The sequence below is a fragment of the Python bivittatus genome, unplaced genomic scaffold (genome assembly GCF_059951505.1).
Source record: "Python bivittatus isolate LINGU-HERP-01145 unplaced genomic scaffold, Pbiv_v1 ctg000080_np1212, whole genome shotgun sequence".
NCBI lineage: Eukaryota > Metazoa > Chordata > Lepidosauria > Squamata > Pythonidae > Python > Python bivittatus.
In genome coordinates this window covers 15354693-15367121 of record NW_028277035.1, presented here as the reverse complement: position 1 = coordinate 15367121, position 12429 = coordinate 15354693, and the positions used below count along the sequence as shown (strand labels likewise).

The window sequence follows — 12429 nt, the reverse complement described above, 5'->3', positions numbered from 1 at the left end:
GCAAAGCATGTTATAAAATTTAAAAGTTCATGAAACTTTGATGTTCAACAGACCAGGGCTGAGCCATTCCCTCCTTATGTCAAGGAATGCTATGCACAAATAATGATAAATGTGCAGCACATTCCCTAGGGTGGAAGAGAATGGGATGGCTCCTGCCTGCAGGAAAGTCCATGTGTTTATTTTAAGTCCCCTCATATGCACTGAAGCCACTAGATCATGGCACTGAAGTGAATTCATACAGGAAACCAATCTTCTAATAAAATTCCAAGAATAAGGCTCATGTCATCCATTTCCTTTCTGCTTGTTTAAAGGTAAAGGTAAGATACCCAGTAGACCAGATTAAACAAACAGAAGGCTGTGGGGAAAAATATGCGGGCATAGGAGTCCATTTTGGCAATGCGAATATGTATCCTTCCATGTCGCCAAGCTCCTGTTCGGCAATCCTCAAAGCAGCAGAAAAAACTTGCACAGTCCTTGCCATCAAGACACTCATAGCCATACTCTTCATCCCGTTCTTGGAGGTGTGTTGCATTGTTCATTTGAATCGTTGCTGACCTTGGACGGATATCAATTGTAGGCGCCTAAGATAAATGAGGGGCAAGAAGGGAAAAGGGCAATGATGAATTGCTGTCGCTTTGCTTTACAAAGTTCTCTTTTCAACTAACTAGTGTGAACTGACTAGTTGCTCTATAGAACAGCCACATGAGCAACTTGCTAAAGATCTGGTTTGCTACTATAATGATGAACCCATCATTTTGAACTGATTCAAAGCCACAATCCAACACTTACACCTTAAATCCAAAGGTTACTGAACAGCCACTCAGCAGGGCTTAATTCCAAACAGGAATGAAGCCAAAGGAATACCATGATTTGTTTTCCTTGTCAGTTGTAAAATGACTGCTCAATAGAGAAGGTGATTGTATTGGTTTGCCATAAGTTTGAAAGTTGATGCTTTATACTTCTGCATAGTGAAATAACCTAAAATTGGTTATGGGGAAGTGGAATACTACCAGATGAATTAGTTGTACACAGGTTAGTTTTTAATGATCTTTGGAATTAAGCATTCCTGATAACATGCAGTTTTGGATTAACAACTGTTCACTAGTTAAAAACTTCATAATGTCAACACAGTATATGGCAGCTGTACACGTTCAATCACTACAATCATATTTTACTGACAAAAATTTTTGAGCCTTTGAGGAACAAACTGCTTAGAACCAGCAGCTGGCATATGAAAGATAAAAAAGAATTACTATTAAAATTAAGGGTGGAGGCAGAAAGTTGTTTCAAATGTATTAGGATTACCATTTTATTTAATCCTTTGCTTGGATATTAAAAAAAAATGTCTATTTCAGAATGGTGTATATTTAACAATGTTATACAGCTACCCTGCATTTTCCACTTTGGATATCAACAGCTAGTGACAGCAGTAAATATAAGCATGTTATACCCTTCAAAACTCTGTTGGCATATGTAAAAACAATTATAAGATCATCCAATGGTATCCAATAGTTTACATCTTTGAAAGATTTCTGACCAGAAAATCTTCAAAAGATATCATTAAGGTTTAGAAATAAGTTCTAAAAGGATTTGTTGTGTATTCCTGGTGTGGTTATTATATTGGATTGGATCCCATGGATAACTTAACAGTGAAAGAGTCACACAGATGTTTTAGATATTCTACAAGGATCTCTTCATGCATGCGACCCAAATATTCAAATCTTTTGAACTTAGCATAAGTTCAAAACAGTGGTGAATTAGTGTCTGGGCTGCTGAATCAACTTGATGTTCATTTCTAAATATTATCCATTCTACTTTACCATAAGGCTGTTTCAAGTAGAATGCACAATTATTTAAACCTCTAGTGAAGCTCTAATTGTTCAATTCAGCAGTCACATGCAGTGGATTTCTATTCCAAAAATATTATACCTTGAATGAAAACATCCGAAGAAGCTTTGATTGTGTAGACAGAAAAAAAAAAAATCAGAATTTTTAAATTAAAGAAAAGAAGAAAAGGGGAAAAGGAGACAAAAAGTAGTTTAAATTAAAGATTCTGTTTGAAACTATAGCAAGTTAAAAAAACAAACAGAAAAAAAGGACTTAAAATAGACTTCTAAGCAAGAACTTATGTAAAAAAGAATCAAAATTACACATTTTGGAATTCCAATTTAAACTGTTTCAAAAACTAAGAAACCTATGATTTGTCTGTAGGCATTTAACATGAGAAGACAAAATACACTGGGTGATCAAAGCTCTAAGCACTGTTCTTAGTACCCTTAGTACCCTGAATCCCCTCCCCACCCCCACCCCTTTTCTTTTTTCCAATCCACTGTCTTTCCACCACGCCAGTTCACATCATGGATTGAATAAAGCAGCAGAAATACTACTTCTATAAAACATTATATTGTACTTTTTATCAATGACTTTGAAGCAGTTATTTTAAAAAGAAGTCCAACCACTCTAAAGAGAAATAAACACATATAAGACAAACCACAAGTTTAACATAAAGAGACAAAGCTGCAATCTTGTGGTCCCAAGGAAGGCCACTCTGCAGGGACAAAAAGACAGAGCAAAGCTTTCTCTGCAACCCCAGAGAAGTCCATGGGCAGAGAAGCAGCTCTCTCCTTGCACATTTTCCCCTCAAGAGCATGAAGAGCTCCATTCCTCTTCTTGTTCTTTTTAACGGTTGCTTCAGATCTGCTGGGACACTCATGTTCCTATCACATCCTTAGAACTCTTGAGCCTCATATATATTAGACCTGAAATATTTATTTTCCTTTCTACAGGGAAAGAAGAATGAGACATTCTGGGAAAGGAAATGACAGGAAAACCACAGCAGCAGGAGGAAAATGTACAGAGAGAGAAAGGTACTCTCACAATCTTTGTCTGCGTTGCTGTCACAAGCCTGACAGTGCTTACTATCTGATCGTTTTTCTGCTCTGAATTCTCATTCTCTTTCCCAACTCCATCAGATTCGCCAGGGCAATCTTGGCTCTCATGTCAGATAGCTTTGATCCTGGAGGCTGGGTTAATCCTGGCATGACAGAACCATGAAAAAGCAGTCTTTGCTACACTTCCTGCCATTAAAATAATAGTAAATAATGATAATAATAACAGTTTTCCTTCCATTGTCTGCAATGGAGAGAAATACTACAGACTAGGTCTAGCCTGGTTTGTTTGTTTGTTTTCTGGCCCAGGGATATTCTTGAGGATTGGAGACTTTGGGATCTCACAGATCCAAAGACTTCCATTGTTTAGCCCATGGCACATTTATATCTTCTATGTCAGAACTTTGATATCAGAAAAGTGAGAGCATAGAAGCTTTCATAGGGGTAAAAGGAGGAAATCGGACATCAGTTATTTTCCTCTTGTTAGAGCTCTTTGATACCTCTATCTATATCAAAGTCTATCATATAGACTTTGATTTCTTCTATGATTAATTAGATGCCATTGGCTATAGGACTGCAGTCTTGATTACAAAAGTTTGTAAAAGGCTGTGGAAATTTAACTGGTTCTGCCTGGCATCTGAAGAATAGGAACGCTGAAGTCCATGAATATATGTGACCCAATCGTGACACAGTAGACTCAATATTTGTTGGTGATCTTACTTAATTGTTTTAAGACAGAATGAATTCTTGAAGCAGATAAGCATATATAAGCTCACTAACAAATGTGTAATTTTTAACAAGAGAACAACTACATTGTATTAACAAAATACCACAAATGATAAACAGCTGAAAAGGAAATAAAAGTAGGAGATAATATAGACTGTAAAAATAAAAGGAAGAGTGATAAACAGGAAAATATAGACAAGAAAAGACATACCATTTTTAAAAATTAAAATTCATGACACATGCACTCTACAATCTTTTTTCCAATCTTAGTAAATTAATTCTATACTTCCAAGGTTAAAAAGATTTATATTAGGGGAAGAAACTTTGGCGCCTCCAAATGTCTAGATCTACAAATCTTATTTGTTCCAAATAGAATGGTCTATGTTTAAGAATACAGGACTTGAAAGTCAATGTCCATAAGGTATCAGGTTTCCAATGACATACATTATAAGCAAGGATATGCTATTTTGTAATGGGTAGCCCATGGAAGGTACCTTCCTTGTTTTATCATTTAATAGAAATGGAAGATTGCAGACATTTCATTACCTTACATCATCACTGTTAGTGAGTGTGGGGTTTGCTCCCTGTTCCTTGATTAGAGTATTGTTTTCTGCTTGATGATTATGTAGTGTTAATCCCTGCTTATCTGGGTATAGGCTGCTGGAGAGGATGTGTCTTTTTGTTTCCTTTTTAGCTTTCTTACTGTCTCTTTTGAATGGTGCGTAAATGCTGTTTATCCCATGCAAAATTGATACCCATGCAACTTTATCAAAAACTGCCTGACCACTCAACGCATTACAGGACAACTAACACAAGCTATGAAAAGGATAACACTGCCATACATCAGAAACATCTCAGAAACTACCAACAGACTGTTACAACCACACGGCATCACTGTAACACACAAACCAACTAAAGCCTGTAAAACTTCTTAAGTAAACCAAAAGACCCAGTAGCCCAAGAAGAAAAAAACAGGAGTCATCTACAAAATACAATGTAAGGGCTGTAATAGCTACTATGTAGGACAGACAGGCAGCAGACTAGCAGAGCACATCCATGAACACTAACTAGCAGTCAGAAGACACGATGAAAACTCCTTAATCTCACAACACATGGACAGACTCAACCACAATTTCAGCTGGGAAACTGCGAGCATCCTAGACCAAGCTAAATCCAAAAATGCTAGGGAATTCCTGGAAGCTTGGCACTCAGACACATCAGCCATCAATAGACACATAGAGATAAATCATATTTACACACCATTCCAAGAGACAATAAGAAAGCTAGGAAGGAAACAAAAAGACCAGAACACATCCTCTCCAACAGCTTATACCCAGATAAGCAAGGATTAATACCAGACAAACAATCAAGCAGAAAAAAAAATACTCTAATCAAGGAACTACCAAGGAGACAAACAATCAAGCAGACAAACAATCAAGCAGAAAACAATGCCCTAATCAAGTAACTACGAAGGAGAAAACCACACACACACACACCAACACTGGCAGGGCAAGCTACTGTATATAAACAGGGAGCAATCTCCACACTCACTAGCATTAATGTTGTTACCTAGTCAGGTAATGAAATGTCTGCAATCAAACAACCAAGCTCAGAGAGCACCAAGGACTCCACAGTTCAACCCTGGGCTACATACATTTTCTTCTATTGGTAGAAATGGAAGATTCTGAGAAAGCCATAAAAAGAATAAGCAACAAGATCTATTAGAGTGATCCTCAAAAAAGCAGCAGAATTCATTCCTAGCATGATCTAGTTGCTTGTCCACACAATCTAAGCAGCACTGAAGTTAGGGTCAGTAGAAAAATGAGTGCACTCATATGCTTTTGACTTGCCCCATCATCTCCAATATCTATATATACCACTTCAAAGTACTGTATAAAGATTCCCCCATTTTCATTTCTTCTAGTGGAATTACATTAACACAGGCTCTACATAGGATATTGAGAGGATCAATACCAACTGCTGTCCACATTCCTTCTCTTGCCTGGTCATGAAACAAATTTTCTATGCACACTTTCTGTTCTAACATAGCTAAAAACAAAAACAAGAAAGGGTTCCTTTCTGGAAAGCATAATTAAAACATGGGTTTGTAACATTATTTATATTATACATACAGGATTTTTCTTCTTTTTCTCTTTATCCTTGCTTGGCTTTCTGTTACTAACAAAATAATGAAGAGTCCCATACTCCACCAGTGCAGAAAAAACAAAAATGAAGCAAACTGATACAAAGAGATCCATTGCTGTCACATAAGAGACTTTGGGTAGAGATTTGCGAGCAATTGTACTGAGTGTGGTCATTGTCAGGACTGTTGTAATACCTAGTGAGGAAACAGGAACAGACAGAAAAGTACAGAGCATTTATTGTTTCATAAGGAGAGAATTCTCGCGCTCCCCACACCCTTGTCAAAGCAGAAAATGCAGCCAACAGAGATGGGAGGAGAAATCAGGTCAGTTCCCATTTTGATGGAAACATACCTGCACTATCTATCTATTTATGTATATATGTATTTTTATTGAGGTTACAAGGTGACATATATAGTGCTCCCTCCTCCTATTTTTCCCCCACATCAGCTCTGTGAAGTAGGCTAGGTTGAAACAGAGTGTCTGATCCAAAGTCACCTGATAAGCTTCTGTGACTGAAGGTGAACTAGGAGTTGGTCTCCCCATTCCTTATCCACTACGCTACACTGACTCTCAATGTTTATGAACATTTTATGTGGACCATAAACGCAGATATGCCAAAAACTACACACATACATACACACATACCAATATAGAGGAAAGTGAATATAAAAGGCATCTATTAGCATAAAGTGTAGGAAAATCTATATGAATTTTCATATGATTTTTTAAAAAAAGACCCAGTTGTCAAAAGTGGAATGGAATGCATAAAGTCAAGAAAAATAAGAAAACCGATTAATTGAACGTAACAGATTTGCCTAACTATGGAAGCCTCTGAATCCAACCAACAGCATGCTTTAATTAAATAAATAAACAAACCAATCTGCAACTAAATAGTTGGTTTACTGATAGGATTCTTCCCCCAACTTTCTCAGTATGGATTGCCCAGAGGATAACAGTAGTATAGTACAGTTGCTTGCTTGCTTTGTTCAGGTAAATATAACTTGGTTCAGACCTGCAACTCATAGTGCTCAGATCCCTTGTGATCAGTCTCCCTTGTGAGTGTTATCCATTGTGTTAATGCTTAAGGATGTTCACTATAATATGCCTATATACTATAAACTGTGAAAGGGTGAGTGAAGTAAATCTCAACAAGCCATTATCTGCTTTGGGTATACTTGCTGATGTCGTTAGTTTCTTCTCCTCTATGACTCCTCCTGAAAGTAATTAGTTTGGGGCCACATTCCACAACAGAGCACTAGCTCTAATCAGCCAAATGCAATAACACTAAGTTAGCAAAACAAGGATCATTCCTTTATCTTGCTAGTGGAAAAAAAGCAAATTCTATTCAGCTCTATCTTGTGAGCAGCCAATCCTGCACTGTCTGGAAGGTGGCTTTTAACTGAAAGAGTTAATGGCTACTTTAAGAAGGGATGTTTATGCTGTTTATCGTCTAGCTGGCAAGAAGCAAATACTTTGGTTTCAGTCCTCTATCTGGTACTCTCCTTTGGCAGAATAAATGGTCCTGAAGTATCTAGATAACATAAAATAACTATTGGCTTCTCTCAGTCCATAAAGCCCTTGTCTGTGAAAAGTGGGAGCTGTGGAACTCCCTCAGTGTGAACATTTCTCTAAAATGAGAGTTTATGGATTGTAATAACTGCTACCCTAAAGCACTCCCACATCACTCTGTCTTCACTCCACAAAACCTTCAGAAACAGAAACCTTCAACCATCAACTATCAATCTTCTTGAATCACTGAGAACCTAGGAAACAATATGTGCTTCCCCCAGCTGACCAACAGGAAAATATATCATCATCATCATCATCATCATCTTCATCATCATCATCATCATCATCATCATCATCATCATCATCGTTTCAACCACATTCTTAATTCATGCTGAGTTCATTTCCAAATTCCTAAAAAACTATAACAAAAATCTGACCAGCTGCTATGATGGAGTTGAAAAAGCTGCCAAGGTACATTACTCTGGCTTAGTTTCAAAGACCAGTGAAATACTACATGAACCTGTAGTGGCTGGACCTCTATAGAGTCCAGGAACTGGGATAATGAAAAGTTCCCACCATAAAAAAAGAATCCATCCTCAAGCTTAATAAAGTTCCAGCATCTCTAATGGAAAATCAGATTCCCCGTGATTCCCTGTAGCTGAGCAGAAAAGAAGTTGATGTGGAATTGGACAGTTAATTTGGGAGCAGGGCAGAGAGGAAACACCCTTAGTCTCATAGCCATAAGGTCAGTTGTTTAAGGGGAAAAAAGCTTCAAAAACTTCTACTATGTATATGAAAATGGAACACAATTCACACCTGGCTTTGATTTGCGAAAAGAAAGAGGGAAATGTAAATTGTTTGTTAGTCTAATCCAACCTTTTTCTTCTCTAGACATGTGTGAACAAAACTATCACAGCATATATTTGAAACCTATTTCCTTCTAATAACCTTTTGATCTCACATCGCCATTGGATGCACCCACCAATTAGTCTAGTGCTAGTGAGAAAAGTAAAAAAAAAAAAAAATCTTACCCACAAATGGTATATTGCCTGTGGCAATCATAGTTCCTTTTTGTTTAGCATAAACATCCTCAAAGTTTTTAAAAAGAATAACTTGTTCAGACTTGTGAACAAGTATGGATAGTATATGCATTTTCAGTTATATCACTGCTTTTGGCAGAAACTAAAACTCATTCTATCTTAAACATCTATTAATATTTGACATCCACTTTACAAATGGAATAGCTCTGAGGCATGGAATTCTGCATGGTGGAATCTCGGAACATTTGACAGTACAGTTTTGATAGAGTCAACTGACTTCAAATTTCAAGCCACATTTCTCTCCTGATGTGTTTTAAGCACCACTTTCTGTTCTTTGTGTCTCAGAAATAAATTGTATTCCTGAAGGTTCAGATATGGTAAGACTTAGATAAATTCTTGTTTAAGGAAAGGATTCAAAGATATAATATTATTCTCTTACAGCAAGTCAAGAGCTACTAATCCCTTTCAGAGGTTTTCCTTCATTAGTTCAAACACACAAGAAGGGCAGGAAGGTATACCTTCTAGTAGTATCTGCCATATTGTAGTTTCCATGAGCTTCACCCAAGATCTTCACATATTAATAATAACAACAACAACAACAACAACAACAACAACAACAACAACAAAGCCTGGCAGAGAGATGTTCTTTCTGCATTCAGGTGAATATAGTTAGAATTCTTGTTGTGGCTGGATAGACTTCCAGGTCTACTTTGCTGAATGCATGAAGAATCTCCCTCTGACTTTCTGTTCTAACAGATGAAGTTTACAAGGGGAATATTGCCTTCATAACTCTGTATCTTGCTCAAAATAGAGGCATTCACATGAGCCTTCTTAAAACATGGGTAAAGAATACATCATAGCTAGCCTAGTTCCATCTCCTTAATGACACATGGACCAACTACAATGTATAGCAACTAATGGGTTTGGTAGCAGTGGGAAGGGGTATGGTCACAATGTATTGGCTGACCCAGGATTCTGCTTCATATAGAAGATCCCATGCACCTACATCAATACATTCATACTGATGCCAAACATATAAACAGTGGACATACAAGAGTATAATTAGCCAGCAGAATCCCATGATCCTGTCAAGAGGCATTTCCCTATGAGCAGCGTTCATGTGAACCATTTAATTCCATATCCTACTCTGTAGTGGGAAGCCCCTAGTTCCTGAGATTTGGGGGAGTCATATTGAGTAATGATTCAGTAATCCAGCTGTCTAAAGTTGTTAGAATGTCAGATATCATATATCATAGTTTATGTATATGATATATCCATAAATTCTTGTGAGAAATATGAGCAGGGGGTCTCAGCACTCCAGTAAGCAATCATCATAATAGTGACCTTGAGTCTTAGAGAATGTTCTCTCGTAGCCTCTTAGCAGATATTGATGGAGCTTCCAAAGATCCATGTTTCACTTAAGATCTATGTATGGCCACTGGCCCATGTAAACATCCCATTCAAATCTGTTCCAAAATATAAGAACTATCACAAAGTTATAAATATATAGGGTAACATTTGCACACAACAGCTTCTGAAATAAAAGGGCTGGATTTTCCATTTCAGCTGAAATCAAGCTCTAATACTGGTTCTTCTGCTGTTTCACTGTTATTGGTCAAGTATCAAATGCTGGCAATTTGGAACCTCTATATCCATAGATAAAGTGAATGACACAGTTTATTGAATGAGCAAATCAAGGCATGTAGAGACAATGAACTTTAAATTTGATTGCAACACCATTGTTGTATACAATCCTTTGAAAATAATTTCGGGGTAAAGTATATCAGGAAAGCCAGTTTGGTGTAGTGATTAAAGGTACCAGGTTAGAAACCAGGAGACTATGAGTTCTAGTCCTGCCTTAGGTACAAAGCCAGTTGGGTGACCCTGGGCCAGTCACTCTCTCAGCCCTAGGAAGGAGACAATGGCAAATCACTTCTGAAAAATCTTGCCAGGAAAACTGCAGGGACTAGTCCAGGCAGTCGTCAGGAGTCAACACTGACTTGAAGGCTCACACACAAAATATATCAGATGAAAAAAAAAAAGTATTTTACTTATAACTAAGATATTGCTATTCTGTAAGTATAGCCCAATTAGTCTAATGTTCAGTACAGGCTCAGAAAGGGGAATATGATATTGGATCCAGCCTTCTTCTAGCTCACAAGGCTGATTCTTTTTGGAGTTGGGAAACTTAATCTTGGAAATCTTGTAAAATGCATGAAAAGGTTAGCAAAGGAAATAAAATGGAAGGAGCTAAGGATATTAAAGATCCCATGCCATGCCTTTGACCTAGAGCAAAATGTAGAATTTCTACTGGACTAGTCTAAATAATTTCCTCCCATTGCTTGTAAGTGAGAGTGCATATTTAAAAAAAAAAAAAGAGGTCAGGAAGAAGACAAACAAAGCTACAAACTTTCCCATTTCTATTCTGCTGATCTGAAAGTATTACGTTTTGAGCTTCTTGGGGCACATTTGGAGAACTCCAGTGAGAGCATTAGATTGTGCTTCCCAATATTTTAATAGGGCAAAAGCTTTTAAATAGCATTCTAAATGTATGCCATGTTGGATCCACATATCTAGGCAATTCCTATAAGCTAACACATTGTTATAGATGTTTTATGACTACTAAAATTCTAAGATAAAGAAGCAATGACCTACCCAAAGATGTTCTGGCTGGTACGGCATCCTTATTAATCCAGAAAGAAACCCAGGAGAGCACTACAATGAGCGTGCAGGGGATGTAAGTTTGAATGGTGAAATAGCCCATCCTTCGGCTTAGATCAAAATAGACTGCCATGACCACATAATCTCCTGTAAAAGGTATAGAGAGAGATACAGATACACAAAATACATTATACAGCCAAATTACTATCTACTGCTGCATTCTATAGTGGACTCAAGAGAAGTGAAATTTTCAGCGCTGAATCTTTTTTTTTTTTTTTTAATCCCATCTCCTTTCACTAGACCTTTGCTCCCTCCAGCTGGACTAAAAAGTTAATTGAAAACTGTGCAAGAGCACCCCCATGACTGATGCACATACATTTAAGAGAATTGCTTCATTAATTGCAATGAGTCTAGATAATCAGAGTGCACTTAACCTCCTATCTACCACAAGCTAGCAAATGATGGCAGGGTGGAGTGTACCATATCTATCCAGCTTAACTTACATTTCTCCATGGATGGAATACCCTTCAATGCCAGGTTAGTGACTAACCAATCAATTTCAATATGCTAGCTCTTGTTTTCATTTTTTTATTTTAATTTGCTTCCACAAGACTCTCCAAAAGTGCAGTTTGTCACATTCAACTCACATTAGCTCTTATCTCTTTTCTTTTTTTGATTTTCTCTTCTCTTTGATTCATTTTTGCCATGAGCTCTTCAGTTTCTCTCTTCCTCTTTCTGTACTTAAATGATTTTGCTGTGCCATCACAATCAAAGAGGAATAAAAAGGATGACGTGTCCATGAAGAGGAAGGATTCTAATGCATCCTGGGGTTGAGAAAAGGACTATTCCTCTCTTTCCAGGCTCTTTCCACAGATGCAACCCCATAGTAGAAGACAACGGGGACATACTGTTTCAATGTTCTTTTAGAGAATGAGGCAATTGGTCATTTGTAAAAAGTAAAACTAGTAACCAAGTAAAAACCTGGATTTTTAGTAATATTTTCATCTGACTGGGCTGGTTTCCCAGAACTATGTGCACCATGGGGTTAGAGGTAGAGCATTCAATTAAAAGACATGTATAGATTCAGACAACTCTAAAACTATCAGGTCAAATCTGCAAAAGTACATGTGATCACTAGATGGCAGCAAAATGTTAGAGTTTTCTGTATTGCTTTCTTGCCATCTTCTGGTAGCCTGAGATGACCCTAAATGTTGAGCAGATGTAGGTGCCTTGGACAAAATCTGTGGCTTAACAATGCAAAGCAGATTCCCCCCTGCAAAAACAAAGTGAGCTGTCAGGCTTTGGGTATGGTTCAGAAGTTTGGGGTACTGCAGAAAGCAGATGCTAGAGGGAGAGAGAGGTTGAAAAGAAGGAGACAAGCAGGACAAAAATAATGCAGGAAATTCTTTATCAGATATACTGCCAAAAGCTAGGCACTGTGTTTCAATTCTCGGGAAAATA

At 37.5% G+C, this 12429-nt stretch overlaps 1 protein-coding gene across 6 annotated transcripts in view; it reads right to left on the bottom strand.

Moving 5' to 3' along the window:
- Positions 1-305: 305 nt before the first annotated feature.
- GABRG2 (gamma-aminobutyric acid type A receptor subunit gamma2) overlaps positions 306-12429 on the bottom strand; it is an 86175-nt gene continuing 74051 nt past the window's right edge. For 2 of the 6 annotated variants that reach the window (XM_088134750.1, XM_088134751.1), the window contains 4 exons: positions 10963-11115; positions 5747-5952; positions 1930-1953; positions 306-581 (listed from right to left, as the gene is read on the bottom strand). In XM_088134750.1, coding sequence (XP_087990876.1) covers positions 306-581; positions 1930-1953; positions 5747-5952; positions 10963-11115 — 659 coding nt within the window. Of the gene's footprint in view, positions 582-1929; positions 1954-4726; positions 4736-5746; positions 5953-10962; positions 11116-12429 lie in introns of all 6 variants that reach the window. The other 4 variants (XM_088134754.1, XM_088134752.1, XM_088134753.1 and 1 more) reach the window with 4 other exon arrangements.